The 15812-nt window shown below is 34.5% G+C and overlaps 1 protein-coding gene across 1 annotated transcript in view; it reads right to left on the bottom strand.

The window, feature by feature from the left end:
* The window catches only part of LOC144580641 (uncharacterized), a 72945-nt gene that overhangs the window by 26574 nt on the left and 30559 nt on the right, over positions 1–15812 (bottom strand). The window contains exon 3 of the mRNA XM_078358531.1: positions 9941–10126. Coding sequence (XP_078214657.1) covers positions 9941–10126 — 186 coding nt within the window. The remainder of the gene's footprint in view (positions 1–9940; positions 10127–15812) is intronic.

Here is a 15812-nt window from a genome sequence, read left to right as displayed (position 1 = left end):
GGTTGTTCATCTATTTTTCCCTTAAGGACACTGTGCTCTTTAATCCTCCCCATAACTCTCTGTGAGTTAGGCTTCCTGGCTATCCCTCCGACCTTGACTCATGTTATAATTTCTGCTGCCTTGCCTCAGACAGTAATATACTGCCAGCTGGCTTCTACAATTTTGGAATTCTATCAGTGTCTCCATCACTATCAGTGAGTCCAATTCTATAATAGAGTTTTCTAAAGTTAGCTCTTGTCTACAGAAAAGAGCCAACACTGAAATTCTTATGGGTGCTTATTTTACTGTTTTAAGCACATTGTTTTATTGTTTTGCTAAATTTAAGCCGTCCTATAGAAAATAGTGCTTTGTTGAGTTTTCTAGCCTTACATTATATATTCTCTCTAGCTTGCCTATGACTCTGAAACTTTTTATTTATTCTTTACTCATCTGACATGGCAATTACGGCATTCGCAAAATAGAACCTCACTCTGTCCAAGGTTCTGAAATCTATGGTAGCAACAGGAAAGCAACATATCTGGGCAAGATATCAGAATGTTAAACGTTGAATTCTAGGAAAATGCTTCAAATATACATTAATTAATTATACCTTATAAAATATATATTTTGCCTCTCTTGATCTAGAATTTTAATATCTTACAATAGATAGAGAGATAGATAAACTAGAGATAGATACTCTTTCATTTCCTACTAATGTAGGTTGTTTAGGTTCTGCAGCTTCTTCATGATACTTTGCCTTTCTTAATGGGTGAAATTTACCTTGAAAATATATGCTGTCAATTAAGCCTACTTTACAGTCTGGTGTACAGGAAACTATGTAGTGGCAGTTCCTTGAAGTGATGCATGCACTATCTCATCATGAACATTTTCATGGAGCAAGGGAGAATGCTAACCTTTAAAAGAGAGAAGTTAGTCATTTCAGCAGATTCTGTAGAATATAGAAAGTCAAGATTTTCACATGTAATACTAACTAAGGCCTTAATCTTAGGATATCTGTGCATCCTAGATGAAAAGACCAACCTTCCCCCAAGCTCTGCTGTTTTTCTGATTAAATCTTAGACATGCTCCTCAGCTTTGTTTGTTCTCTGACTGCACAAGATGAGTCTCTTTATATGTTTTGAGGGAGCATTCCTAGATTTCTCACCTAGACCTTAGGCAATAATCACCCTCAAACCTTCATTATCTTTGCCCAAAACATTGATTACCCCCTGCAATAGCACACAATTCTATTATCCTTATAAATATTACTCCTTACCTATATAACAAAGACTTGATAATTCAACTTTAGTGCATGTATAAGATATAAGACTTTCACCTGTGAAAATTTAAACAATTGCACTGTTCTTTGTCAGATTATATCTGTGCTCTAATTACTACTAGTGATAGACTTCCTATTGTTATCTGGCCAATATATGACCCAGCTAGAAAATTCCAATTAATAGTCTACTTTTTACTCCCACTTCTTGTACCAACTATTGAAGGTAAAGTTCCTTAGGATGGAGACCCAGAGAAGATAAGCATATGAAAAGTCGATGAGAGAATGCTTTCTTATGGGATAAGAAAAAGATGTAGTATTAGGTCAAAAGATAATTTAGGATGTGATACAACCTCAAAGAACATGTCAGCCAAACAAGAATGGCCTTGAGAGTTATTTCCAAATGAGGCAAGAAGTGGAACCTTTATGCCACTGTATCACAATCTTTGAATGAAGGCTGTTCTTGTAAGTGGCTTGTCAATACCCATAGTAGCTCTCTATAGCCAAGGCACTTTCCATAAAGAGTTGCCAGTGGAGGGCTATCATCCAGGTCCACGCCAACAGCTTGAAAGGATATGATCATGGCCAGTGCACTATAACATCCACTACAACAAGCCACAAAACTTTGTGTTTTGTTTTTAATGGTGTTGTGCTGTCAAATAAACTATCACTTTGGTCACATATGACAGCTGTGGTTCTTGAAACACATGGTTTAATTTTTGTAGGAGAATTATCTTTTCTTTACTATTAAAGTTCAACCCGTGTCACTGAGTTAATGTGAAATTAAAGGAGATGGAATAATGTTTGGCAGCACAGAACCTGTATTTGGAATTACAAATTCATGACAGATGAGTTTATTTATCTAAAAATGTGTAAAAACGTCTGCTTTTGAGTTTATATCTTAATTTTAAATTACAGTTTTAATTTTATTACATATAAAATTGTATAGTATGACAAAAATAGCTGATTTTTAACTAAATTTGCTTTTACTTCTAAACGTTATAGAAAGGCTATAGTTCTCAAATTTCCATGCAATTAAATTGGTGCCAGTTAATGAAATGAAATGAATGCACCTAGTGGATGTATGCTATATTTAGACATGATCTATATAGAAAGCCACACGTATTATTTCCCCATGTTTATTCTTCACAAAAGCCAGATCTGAAAGATCATGGAGCTAAAAGATGAAAGATGTTTGAGTTTTTCATTCACCAATTGGAGAAGAGCTGTTTTCATGTTGGTAAGAGCTTTTTCGGACTGCACTTGAGTAGAAAATATATTTTCATTTTCTGAAGACAATAATTTATCTGTTGGTCAGCTAGTGCTCCCTTGATTAATGGAGGTTATAGTTAAAATTTTATTTTATGTCTGCTGAGTATTTTTAGCTACTTTTTTCTTTTTAATATATATAGATATCAATAGTGTAGTTCCATTTAGTTCCCACCTCGTTTAATTTATTGTTGTTTTTAAAATATAAACATAAAAATTTTATACTCATTTGCCATTTTAAAAACTATTTTTGTTCTCTTTCTACATTCATTTATGTTTATAAATATCTTTTTATTAGAATTTTTATATTGGATTATTAATTACATCTATTTTGTTAATAATTTTTAAACTAATTAACAATTTGTGAATAAATCACCATTGGCAAAGGCTTGTTTGAATGGTAATGTGCAGAGGAGACAATGATTAATTCCATTTGTAGTTTGGGAGGTCAAATTTGAGATAATCCTTGAAGATGGAAAAATATTATACCAGGAAGATAAATAAGAAGCTGGTGTGTTTGTGTGGCAGTGAGAGTTCCATGGGATAAGCATACTTCAGTCTGCAGAATTTGTCTGTCTAAACAATTGAATTGAGATATTACACAATAAATTCACAGAGCCAAGAATAGTCTAAGGTAGTTAGGATGTATAGGTCAGGGTAGAGTGCCTGGGATGGGTGAGGTAATTTGTTAATGATTTGCACTTTAAAGTTTTAGCTTTGGATGCTGTATTTAAAGCATCCAAAATTTAAAGACTGTTTATTTTCAATATTTTTCTTCCTCTTTCTTTTTTTACCCTCACACTTATTAAAATGGTTATTATCAAAAAGACAAAAGATAACAAGTGTTGAAAGTATATAAAGAAAAGGAATCTCTTATACACTATTGGTGGGAATGTCAATTAGTATAGACATTATAGCAAACTATATTGAGGTTCTTCAAAAAGCAAAACATAGAACTTTCATATGATCTAACAATTCCACTTCCATATTCCAAAAGGAATTGAAATTAGTATGCCAAGGAGATATCTGTCTTCCATTCTTCACTGCAGCAATATTTACAATAGCCAAGATGTAGAATCAACCTAAATGTCCATTAATTGATGAATGGAAAAAGAAAATGTGGCATATATGCACAATCAATGGCTTAGTGTATTTTGTGCTTCTGTAACAGAGTATCAGAGATTGAGTAATTTATAGTGAACAGACATGTTCACAGTTCTTGGTGCTGGGAACTCAAGATTGGGGGACCAGAATCTGGCCAGGGCCTTGTTGTTTCATTGTCTTATGGGGAAAAGCAGAAAGGCAAGAGAAGGTGACACACAAACACACACACACACGCACACACACACACACACACACGGGGGGGGGGGGGCTGAAGTCATCCTTTTTTAGAAATCCAATCCTGAGATAGTGGTATTAATCCATTAGTGAGAAGGGTGTCCCCACGACCCGAACCTCTCCTTTAAGCACCACCTCCCAATGCCCCTGCATTGATAATCAAGTTTAAAACACATGAACTTGGAGGAACACATTCAAACAATATTAATGAAATACTATTCAGACTTTAAAAGTAAATTTGTCATTTGAGTCAACATGGATGAACCTGAAGAGCATTATGCTAAATGAAATAAGCCAATCACATAAAGATAAATACTATAATATGATCTCTTAGAAGTGTAATCTAAGTAAGTAAAACTCACAAAACTAGAAAGCAGAGTGGTGGTTACTAGAGACTGGAGGGATGCAGGATGCAGGATTCAGGATGGAATAGACAGATGAACCTCACAAACACACAGTGTATATCATAATTGCTTTTGTATTTATTAAAGAAACACCTTAGAGACATGCTTCCTGACTATTCAGTGACACAGTTGTTGACAGTCACATAATTTTTTCTTTTTGTGATTTTGAGAAAGAGATGATAGTCATAAAGTGCAAACTTTCGGTTAAATAGGAAGAATAAGGTTTTGACATTTATTTCACACTATGATGACTATAGTTAATAATAATGTATATTTTAAAATTCAAGTTTTCTTATAAAAATAAGTATATGAGGTGATGAATGTGCACTGTCCTTGATTTAATCATTCCACATGTATGTTTATATAAAATATCACATTGCACTCTATAAATATATAAGACCATTAGGTTAATTAAAAATACAAACAAGAAGGCATCATTGCTCTAGAAAAAAAGGAGGGAATTGATACAATCAGACTTGCATTATTGAATATGGTAGATAAATTGATGTCATAAGGAATAGGATAATATTAAATAGATTCCAATAATCCATATAAGAGATCATAAAGATCTGAATGGGGGTAAAACCAAGCCAATGTAATTTGAGTGTTTAGCTTTGACATGCCGATTAGGTCATTCTTGCATTGCTATAAAGAAATATCTGAGACTGAGTAGTTTCTAAGAAAATAGGTTTAATTGGTTCAGTTCTGCAGGCTGCAGAGAAAGCATAGTGGAATCTGCTTCTGGAGAGGGTTCAGGTAGCTGCCAATGGGTGGTGAAAAGTGAAGGTGGAATAGGCAGATCAAAGAGGAAAGCAGGAGCAAGAGAGTGTTGGGAAGGTGCCATGCTTTTCCCACCAGGTTCCTCCTCCAGCACTGGGGATTACATTTCAACATGAGATTTGGGCAGGGACACACATCCAAACTATATCAAATGCCTTCACTTCACATGATAATTGTTCTTGATTTTTTTTAACGGAAGTCATATAAAGAATATATTTTTGTATTTATTGAAGAAACACCTTGGACAAACTGTTCCTGAAAATTCACTAACACATTTTTTAGAAATGTAATTTATAATTTTTCTTTTACATTCTGAGAGATCTTGGGAGAGTGATTTATAATGAAACTGAGACAATACAGATAAACAAAAATTTTCCCTTGAAAATAGGATACTATAAGAGTAAGTAAAAATAAGAAAACAGGACACATATAAGCATGCATGGGTCCGTGACTGCTGGAATTCTAGTGCCAAATAATTTCTCCTCTGAAATTTTATAAATTTTTAAACAAAAATAAGTATATAATAACAATTTGTTGTCATTTTTTCTTTATTCTTTCTTTACTAATTATTTTCCTTTTATACTCGTTTCTTCTTTTTCAATTTTTCTGATTTCTCTATGTCTTTATAATTTGTACAAATGCTCTGTTTTTAACTGCCTATTTTCATTTCAAATTCTTTTTTTTTTGGAAAAAAGTTGAACTTTTTTTTTTTTTTTAATTTTTTATTGGATTTTAGGTTTTGGGGTACATGAGCAGAGCATGCAAGACAGTTGCGTAGGTACACACATGGCAGTGTGCTTTGCTTTTCTTCTCCCCTTCACCCACATTTGGCATTTCTCCCCAGGCTATCCCTCCCCACCTCCCCCTCCCACTGGCCCTCCCCTTTTCCCCCAATAGACCCCAGTGTTTAGTACTCAGTTAACTCTTCTATTGAGAAACAAATTCTGATGACCTTCTTTATTCTTTACAGTGCCGTACTAGTTTATGTGCGACTTGTGATGGGTTTGTGTTATTTTTGAGGAGACCATAAATTAGCATAAATAAGGACATTTTTGTATATGCTAATTTATACACAACATTAATTATATGGGACATTATAAATGTTAAAGTTTAAAAGTTCGAACTGCCAGGTTTTTCTTACTTTGAAAATGTGTGGAGTTTCCACAACTTTGAATGTTACCATTTATTACTTTGACCTAAACTTCAAGTACACAAAAGCCCTCACCAACTCAAAGTCATGATATATGGAATGTGCAAGAATATGGGATAGAATCTTTCTTTAAATAAATACTAACATGATCAGACTATTTAGCTAAAATGCTGAATTATTGGCCCTCTAGTAAATCTGTATTTGGCACAAAACATATGGCTGTGCATTTGGTGCTAGAGTAAGATATGAAATGGGTGATTTATTCCAGTCACTGAAAATATTTCAATATTAAACACCTTATTTAGAAACAGCATACATCCATTATCAAGTTGATTTTCTATAAGCCAGTAAGAAGAAGTACAAGGTCATGTCTTCTTGATAATTTTAATAAAAGAAATAACGTTCAAGATTTGACTTTCTGAGGTGAATTCTGCTAGTATGTTACAAACCGACACAGGGTGATGATAGCCAAAACATAAAAGAATAATTAATGGTCCCTGTTATTTTAGAATATATTGACACTTTTATACATGAGTCTTTCTTAAATTTTATAATAAATGAATATAATTTTATAACAAATAAATTTTAATTCTGATACACAAATTACCACTGGAATTTAAAGCCTGTGTAATCACATTAATTTATTTATTTTTTCAAAATTAAATCTAGGTATTTGTGAAATTTCTATTTGAGGTAAATATAAGAAATTTTTAGAATTATAGAAGAAAATGTGTCAAAATAGCAACTATACCTAATACATAATTCCCCAGTCTATATGTTAAGATGAACTTAGAAATATATATTTGGTGTTTTCACAGCTGTTCAGTTTACTTAAAAATAATTTGGTATTTCTATTTAGGACCAATTTTTGTGACTTATGTATTAATATCTTGCACAAGAAAACAAATAGAATTTTACCTTTACTTAAGGTTTTACCACCCCACTTTTGGTTTTACCAAAAGGTATTTAAGAGGACAAATCATTTCAGACTTCATTGCAACATGAACCCATTAGGTCTTACAATAATTTCATATTCATTCTTTTTTTTTTCTACCCACACTGGAGTGCATGACACAATCTTGGCTCACTGCAACCTCAGCCTCCTGGGTTCGAGCAATTCTCCTGCCTCAGTCTCCCAAGTTGCTGAGATTACAGGTGCCCACCATCATGACCAGCTAACTTTTTATATTTTTAGTAGAGATGGGGTTTCACTATGTTGTCCAGTCTGGTCTTAAACTCCTGACCTTGTGATCAGCCCCCAGCGGCCTCTCAAAGTGCTGGGATTACAGGTATGAGCCACCACATCTGGCCTTATATTCATTCTTATTCCTGTATGTTGCATAGATTCAAGATGCAAGACAGCCTATAAAAAGTTCAACACTTGACAAGGAAGGCCAGGCCTAGCAGTATATTTGGATACAGTGATAATATAAACTTCTTTGCATTCTCCTTTAATATCTGTTACATTTAATTCACAAATTTGCACCTATGCTATAACACAACAATCTGTAGTCTTATAGAATGATCAAAAATCTGTCAGTACAGAGATATTAAATAAGTCAACACAAGAGAAATTAAAAAAAATTGATGAACTTCAAAATTGTACCATACTTTCATCAGTATTCTGCAGTTCTCTAAAAGTTGTCTAAAAGCCGAAGGGTAGGATTTCTATTGAATGATATAAAAAGTCAAAGGAGAAGGAAACATGAGAGGATATATTAATATATTATAGCATGAAGACTGAAAACAACATACGGTGGGACTCCATGATCACTATTCGTGGCCGATTTACTATTAGAATAGCACAGATAACAGAAGTTGTGAACATGATTACATGATATTCTCACTTTCTGAACACCTTGAAAAAATACATCACAATAACACTTCATTCCTCAAAGGAGCAAAAGCGTGTTATCAATTTAGAAAGTAAATTGAAGATATAAGGGAATGAAGCTTTCTGAAATGTTTGAAAAGAAACATCCCAAAGTACTTCACAGAATTTGGGAGAAACTGAAAAATATACACTGTGCATTATAATGGCCAGATATGTAACTCTTAGATGCCGAATAATATAAGGCAAGATAATTTTGTTTATTTTATTTTGCTTGTTTTCACTGCCTTCTCCTCCTAAACAATGCATGCAAATAATAAGCTGTGTTTTTCCTTAAAAAAGGTTTCAGATATTGAAATAAAAGCCTAATAATTAATTGGAAAAAATATTTTATTCTTTTTTTCAGCCTGGTTTGAACTTTATGACTAAAGTTCAGCATTGAGGAACTTCTCTTTTATAACTCGTGTAAATGTGAAGAATTAGAACTTTACTAGCTTGAAGCTGATTTCAGAGGAAGTTTAGAAAGTGGTTCACAAATCATTTTCTTAGTTTCAACCAAAGCTTGAAGGCTTGCATTTAATTGAAAATGTTAAAGTTTCATTTCAGGCTTCAGAGATCAAATCTTTGGAGAAAAGAAGGGCAATTTAAAGACAATTATGTTCTTTGGAATGTAATATGAAATCGTCCTTATTTTCAAATTAAGGATTTCCATATTAAGATCACCTCTAGATTAGTGACTGGTAAATAGTATGTTGCTGACATGAATACCTGTGGGTACCTTTAAAAGAGCTATAAGTTAATCAGTTTCCTACCACATGCTGGCTCTCTAATGAAGAATGATGCTCTGCCTAAATTTAAAGGGACTTAGTGCTCTAATCCTACAAATTGATTCCAACTATAGACACATTTCTCTCTAAAGCACAGCTATGGTGGTAAAAGTTTTAGGCTTGTAGTCAGAAGGCTGACATTCAAGTCTTATTTGCGCTAATTTACTGGCTGCTTTATCTTGCACATTTGTTTAAATCATTTGGGGTTCATTATCTCCAAACCTGTAAAAGTAATATTTCTACTGGCAATTCTTATAATGGACATTTTAAGTCCTGTTTCCCTTCAGACCATAGTTTTGAAGATAAACTGAAATTACGTATGTCATAGCAATTAGTAAGTTGTACATTACTATTACAAATGTTTAAAAAATGTCATTTTTCAGATCTTATGCAGGTAAACTATAACATTAAAGAATAATCAATGATTGCAGGCTAATTCAAATGTAGTCTGATGAAATTTATGTATCAACTTGCCTGGTGCCTAGATATATGTTCATACATTATTCTGGATGTTTCTGTATGGTTATTTTTGGATGAGATTAACATTTAAGTTGATGGATTTTAAGTAAAGCAAATGGCCCTCCATAATGTGGGTGGGTTGAAGGCCTGAATCGAACAAAAGAATGGCTTCCTGCCAGCAAAAGGGAATTCTTCAGCAGATGAACTTCAGTATCAGCTTTTCCCTGGTTTTCAGCCTCCCAGCTCATCCTGAGAATTTTACTTTTTTTTTTTTTTGGTATGTTAAAATCATACAGGAAGCGTTGTTAAATAAGAAATGGTGTTACACATTCTTTGAGTTACATTTGTGTGGATATGTTTTTATTATATGTTCCAAAATTGTATGAGATTCCTAAAAATCCAATATGGACATCCAGTGTGGTTGTCGGGTCCTCTACGAGCCTGGGGTGCACTGGCCAGCGTACCTTGCATCCATTCATGTCAGTGTCAGTAATGTCAGTCACCTCATGGTTCTTAGAAGAATACTTGAGCTCTACTCTGCAGTGTCTGAAGTTGCTGGATAAGCACCTGCTGTATATACCATTGACTAGGAAACTGTAGTTCACTGTCTTCTTATGGGGACCTTACCCTTCAACTCTTTCCTCTTGGCTTTCACATCTTGTGTGGGGAGTTTCATGGTAGCAGTTTGCCTGAGAATACAGGTGAACCCAGGGAACAAAGTGGACTTCGAAGGCATCTCCTTGGAGTGAGACTTTGCTTCTTTCTCTTTGCTAGCACTTTCCTGCAAACTTCCATAAACATGTAGGCCAATTCCTTAAATAAGTAAATAAATAAATATCCTGTTTGTACTGTTCTGCAGAGAACTCTGATGAATATATAGACATAATCATATTAAAACTGATAGAAATTGCAGTTATGTAATACTATAATTTTATATTTAAGAACACTCTTACCTTTTGCAAGATACTTATGTTTTATACTGCCTGAGTATTCATTTTTAAAATTATAATCTATGGTAGATGATGTTTAGCTTCTCAAATAAGTAGAATTCTTATAATATCTTTCTTAAACAAAACAAGTCATTAACCCACATCCTAAGACAGGATTGTACCTGTTCTTTAAAGTTTTAACAGAGTCTGCCACTCTAAGTAGCACTCTTTCTACTCTTCTCAATACATTGAAACACTCTTTGCACAGAAAGCGTTCTAATTTGTTCTTAAGTTTCTTTCGTGAGAATAGGGCATCTCTATTAAAGAACGTGGCTACTGTCACCCATTGTACTAGTTTCATAAGCCCAGTATTATTTGACATCAACCGTTAGTCATTCTGTCCCCAAAATAATGTCTGCCAGAAATAAATACTTGAATCCAGTCATTTCTAAACATGATCCTCATCCTTTCATTCCTTTGAAAGCTATTCTTCCCAATCTCATCTAAATTTTATGCTCTCTTCTTTCGTTTTCTTCTTAGAGCACAAAAACTTCCATTTCCTGGAAGCTGCCAAGATGGATTCCTCTTCAGTCTTTGTCTCTGCTATATGGAACCCTTGCACCATTGGAAGTAAACCTTACCACTCTCTCCTTTTTACCACTGTTTTCTGTTACCTGCTTGCTTCGACTAGCACTTGGTCCTCAGCTGAGAGCACATTCCCCTGTGGTCCTCTCCTGTGGAATTTTTCCTACCATACATGATTCAGAGAGCCAGGAGCAGATTTAGACCAACTGACCAACTTCCTTTCCACACAAAGTCGATTCATTTAACTCCTCTGGTCTCGGTTAGTTACAAATATTCATTATTCCCAAAAAAACTATATCTATGTGTCTATTTTCATAGTTATTCACAATTACCTATGTATTAAACTGTTTTCACTGTCAATTGTGATTTATTTAAAGGAAGAAAAATGTGTTGTATTTTATAGCTTCAAAACTTTACAATGATACCTAAATAGTGAATAATGCATAAGTTTTTTCTAACATAATATAAACAAATTAATATATGAATGAGTAAAAAATAAAATATTATCTTGTTAGACATACAGTTAAGTTAATTCACTGGTTAATTTACATGAACAATGTCAAGTTTGGTCAACATCTAGGATTTTACTGTAAATGTGATTGCCTAGAAGTATATGTGACAGAAAAGGTTTGAAATAAAATCAGAAGTATTTTGTTTTCTTTTTTTTTTTGAGACAGAGCCTTGCTCTGTCACCCAGTCCCCAGGCTGGAGTGCAGAGGCACAATCTCCACTCACTGTAGCCTCCACCTTCCCAGTTAGAGATCTCATGCTTTAGCCTCCCAAGTAGCTGTGATTACAGGCATGCACCAACATGCCCAGCTAATTTTTGTATCTTTAGTAGAGACAGGGTTTCACCATGTTGGACAGTCTGGTCTCGAACTCCTGACCTCAAGTGATCCACATTCCTTGGCCAGGATTATTACAATTCAAGGTGAGATCTGGGTGCTGACACAGCCAAACCATATCAGTGGTAATTCTCATTGCATTGCAACCTAGGACCATATGAAAAGACATTTTTGCAATGGTTTGAGACTTGGGAAAGGCAATAACCAACATTTGGCAAAGATTCAGCATTCTAACAGGCTCAAAAAGCACTTAGAAATCTGTTTGGGCCTGGGGAGATGCCCAGTGAGAATGAACTGAGAAAGTGATGATTGACTCTCAATCATCTGTTATTGTGCCTGTGACACAAGGACCCATTGGCAAACTTAAGCATTCTAGTGCAAAGGGGGATGATTTTTACTCCCTTAATTGGAAATCCAGGAAGAGAATATCTTTCAAAGTGCTCCACAGCCACCTGAGGAACCTTAGAGATGAAAAGAGTATGTGAATTAAAGGTAGAGGGTAGAACTTGATTATACCCTGTAGGAATGGTCATGACTCAGGAAAGTGGTTAGGCCAGGGGTATATTTACAGGACTTAGGCACTAGAATGCATCTGTGAGTTTTAGAACTCATAGTGTTCTAACTTCAACACATGAAGGTAACAAAAACAGAGCAGTATATGCTTGGGTATACCCAGTAGGTGTAGTGAGAACAGAAATAGAAAAGTAGGAAATGCTGTAACAGTCAAGTCTGTCAAGAAATTGAAGAAGAGCGGTAGTTGATCCTCCTCTCCACCAGCATTTAATAACACCTAAACTTCCTCAGCAGCCTCAGGGCAAAAGTGAGAAAGAGAATCAAGAATCTGAGCATAGTAGTTGCCACACTTAAAATTTATTCATTTACTTTTATTACCTTTTTAAATTTTATCCCCTCCCTCCCTCTCTTCTTCCTTCCTCCCTTCCTCCCTCATTTGTAATATAATAGGCATGACTATCTTTTATATTCAATTTTTTTGAGTGAGGATTTATATTACTTAAGCTATCTGCACAGAACAGAGTGTGGGGTATAGTTAATAAATGGTTATTAAATAATAGTTAATAAGTGGTTAATAAATCAGTATTTTCCCAACAGTGAAGATGAAAGTAAACTCTGCATTTTATATTTTTAAATTTCCACAACATAAAATTAAATTTTAAGATCAAAATATACCTCTTCTCTTTTAGAAAGTGATGGATTAAAAATTGCAAAATGTCGTTACATTGGGTGGAATTATTACAAGTTGAATTTAGTACATATATATTCTGAAAAAAATAGTTTAGATCACCTCATAGATTATAATAATTGATTTCAACAGCCTATTATCAGCAACAAGATACTTTAGAGACTGGATATTTGTAGATGAACTAAATAGCACTGAAGCTACAAAGGTTTATTTATGCTTACCAGCTAAAACTGTTCATGTGTAACTTTAATTAAATGTGGGAAAATGTGCTTTCTTAATACTGCAGGGTAATTGGAAAGATAAAAACAACATTTGATAATGAAATGTGCCTCTTTTTCGTACCAAGAGACAAATGCAAAATGTTTTGAATCATATATTTAATAAGTTGCATTTATTTTCATAAAAAATATGGCCTCAATGCTTCTTCAGCTATCAAAACACTAAGGGGATCTTACATCCCATTGAATATATTACATTCTTATATCAGTAATTATTTCTATCACTACTATAATAGCTATTCTAATTAAGTTTAAATCTATTGCCAGACTCAAATTATGCTTTTTGAAAAATACAGCTAAAATTCCTCATCATCATACATTTAAAAAATATCTCATTTTGACATCTATCCCTCAAGCAAACTGATAAAATCCAAAATCAAAACATATTTACATTTTGAAAGACTGATTTTAGGTAAAAAGCAGTTTAGGTGAAAATGTTTAAAGACATCATGTTGACTTATTTTTATTCAAAGGAAAAAGGAGTTTTTATCAAAATGTAATAAATTGACATGATCATTTACCACTATTTTATTATTTTAATATATTTGTTTTCAGTGAATGTGAAAATGCTAAAAATCTCAATTCTTGTTAATCATGTATTTTAATATTTCTCAGGCACAAGATTTAGAAAATACAAGAAATTTATTTTCATTTTCCTTTTACCTAAGAAAGCATCTGATGATAAATGTATTGATTATGGACTAATTTCAAATTATTTTGTCATGACCTACTAGCTTCTTAATGCTGCTGTAATAAAATATCACCAACTGGGTGACTTAAAACAACAGATTTTATCTCTCTCATAGTTCAGAAGTCAAAACTATGAAATCAATATGCCAGTAGTGGTAGTTTCTTTTGGAGACTCTGAGGGAAAATCTCTCTCTCTTCTAACTTCTAGTGATGTTCAAAAATCTTTGGAATTCCTTGGCTTGTAGATCACTCCAGTCTCTGCCACCACATTCACATGGCTTCCTCCATGTGCATCTGAGTGTTTTTAAGCTCCCCCTCCTTAAAAGATTCCCTGAATAGATTCAGGGCTTGCTCTACTCAATAATAACCTCATCCTAACCAATTACATTTGCAATGACCTGATTTTTAAATAAGGTCACATTCTGAGGCTTTGGGTAGACATAAACTTTGGAGAACCATATTAAATTTGGGGGACACTATTCATTCCAGTACAATATGATTTTTCCAAAATTCATGTCTGTCCCATGTGCAAAATACCTTTACTCCATCCCAACATCTCCTAAAATGGGAATATATTTTCAAAGTCAGGTAGCCTGTCAATCCATTTCCTTTTTTTTTTTTTTTTTTGAGATGGAGTCTTGCCTTGTTGCCCAGGCTAGAGTGCAGTGGTGTGGTCTCGGCTCACTGCAATCTCTGCCTCCTGGGTTCAAGTAACCCCAGCCTATCAAGTAGCTGGGATCACAGGTGCCCACCACCGTGCCCAGCAAATTTTTGTATTTTTTAATAGAGATGGGGTTTCACCATGTTGGCCAGGCTGGTCTCGAACTCCTGAACCTGTGATCCACCCTCCTAGCCTCCCAAAGTGCTGGGATCACAGGTGAGAGCCTCTGTGCTCAGCCTGAGCCACAATGCCCTCCTGAACCACCATGCCTGGTCATTTTCTACCAGTTGAGCCCTCAGAGTTTGAACGTCTTTCTTTCATTTTATTCCATATTTGTCTTCTTTGGTTCATTCTGGCAGTTTTTTAATTTGCTTAACATTCTTAAAACCCTTGTTGGTCATCTGTATATGTCAAGGGGATCCATGTTATTAGACACAAAGGTTCCCCACAGATCCTTCCTGGATGACCTCAACTATATTCCTAGCTTCTGATGAGATTGTTTACTGGATACATGAGTGTTCTGGTTTGCCTTGTGTTGCTATAAAAGAATGCCTGGCACTGGGTAATTTATAAAGAAAAGAGGTTTATTTAGCTCGCAGTTCTTCAGGTTGAGCTGTTCAAGGGAATGTACCTGGCTTCTGTCAAGGTTTTCTGTGCTGTCATCACATGACACAGGTCAAAGGTGAAGTGAACACTTCCAAAAAAAAAAAAAAGAAAATCTAAGGGATCCCCTGACTTTATAATAACTTACTCTTGGGGGAACAATTCCATGCCTGTGAGATGTAATCTAGTCTCATGAGAGTGAGAGCTAACTGCTGCAGGAAGAGAAGCAAGCCATTCATCAGGGACCTGCCCCAAAAACCCAAACATCTCCCAATAGGCTTCACCTCTCAACACTATACCACATTAACAATCAATTTCAACATCAATCTTGCTGAGGGCAAAGAAACCATATCTGAACCATTGCACATAAGTCACATATCTAATCTCTCCAGTAGAAGTTTGACTAGCCATCCATTTCCTCAAGAGCACCCTGTAACATCTTATGCAATACAGGCTGAGAATTTTTCAAATGATCATGTTCTGGTAACTTTTTGCTTAGCGTTTCCTTCTTAGTCTATTTCTTTCACCTGCCATTTTAACATAAGAAGCAAAGAGAAATCAAGATACACCTTCTATAATTTGCTTTATAATTTGCATGGAAATCACCTCAGCTGTACATAAAAACTCATTTCTTATACAATCTAGTAAATTTTTCCACTACTCATTGGCAAGGGTCACCTTCCTCTAGTATTTGTTAATATACTCTT

The sequence above is a fragment of the Callithrix jacchus genome, chromosome 21 (genome assembly GCF_049354715.1).
Source record: "Callithrix jacchus isolate 240 chromosome 21, calJac240_pri, whole genome shotgun sequence".
Classification (NCBI taxonomy): domain Eukaryota; kingdom Metazoa; phylum Chordata; class Mammalia; order Primates; family Cebidae; genus Callithrix; species Callithrix jacchus.
Note: the sequence above shows the minus strand (reverse complement) of the source record. Positions and strands in the feature narration are given on the sequence as shown.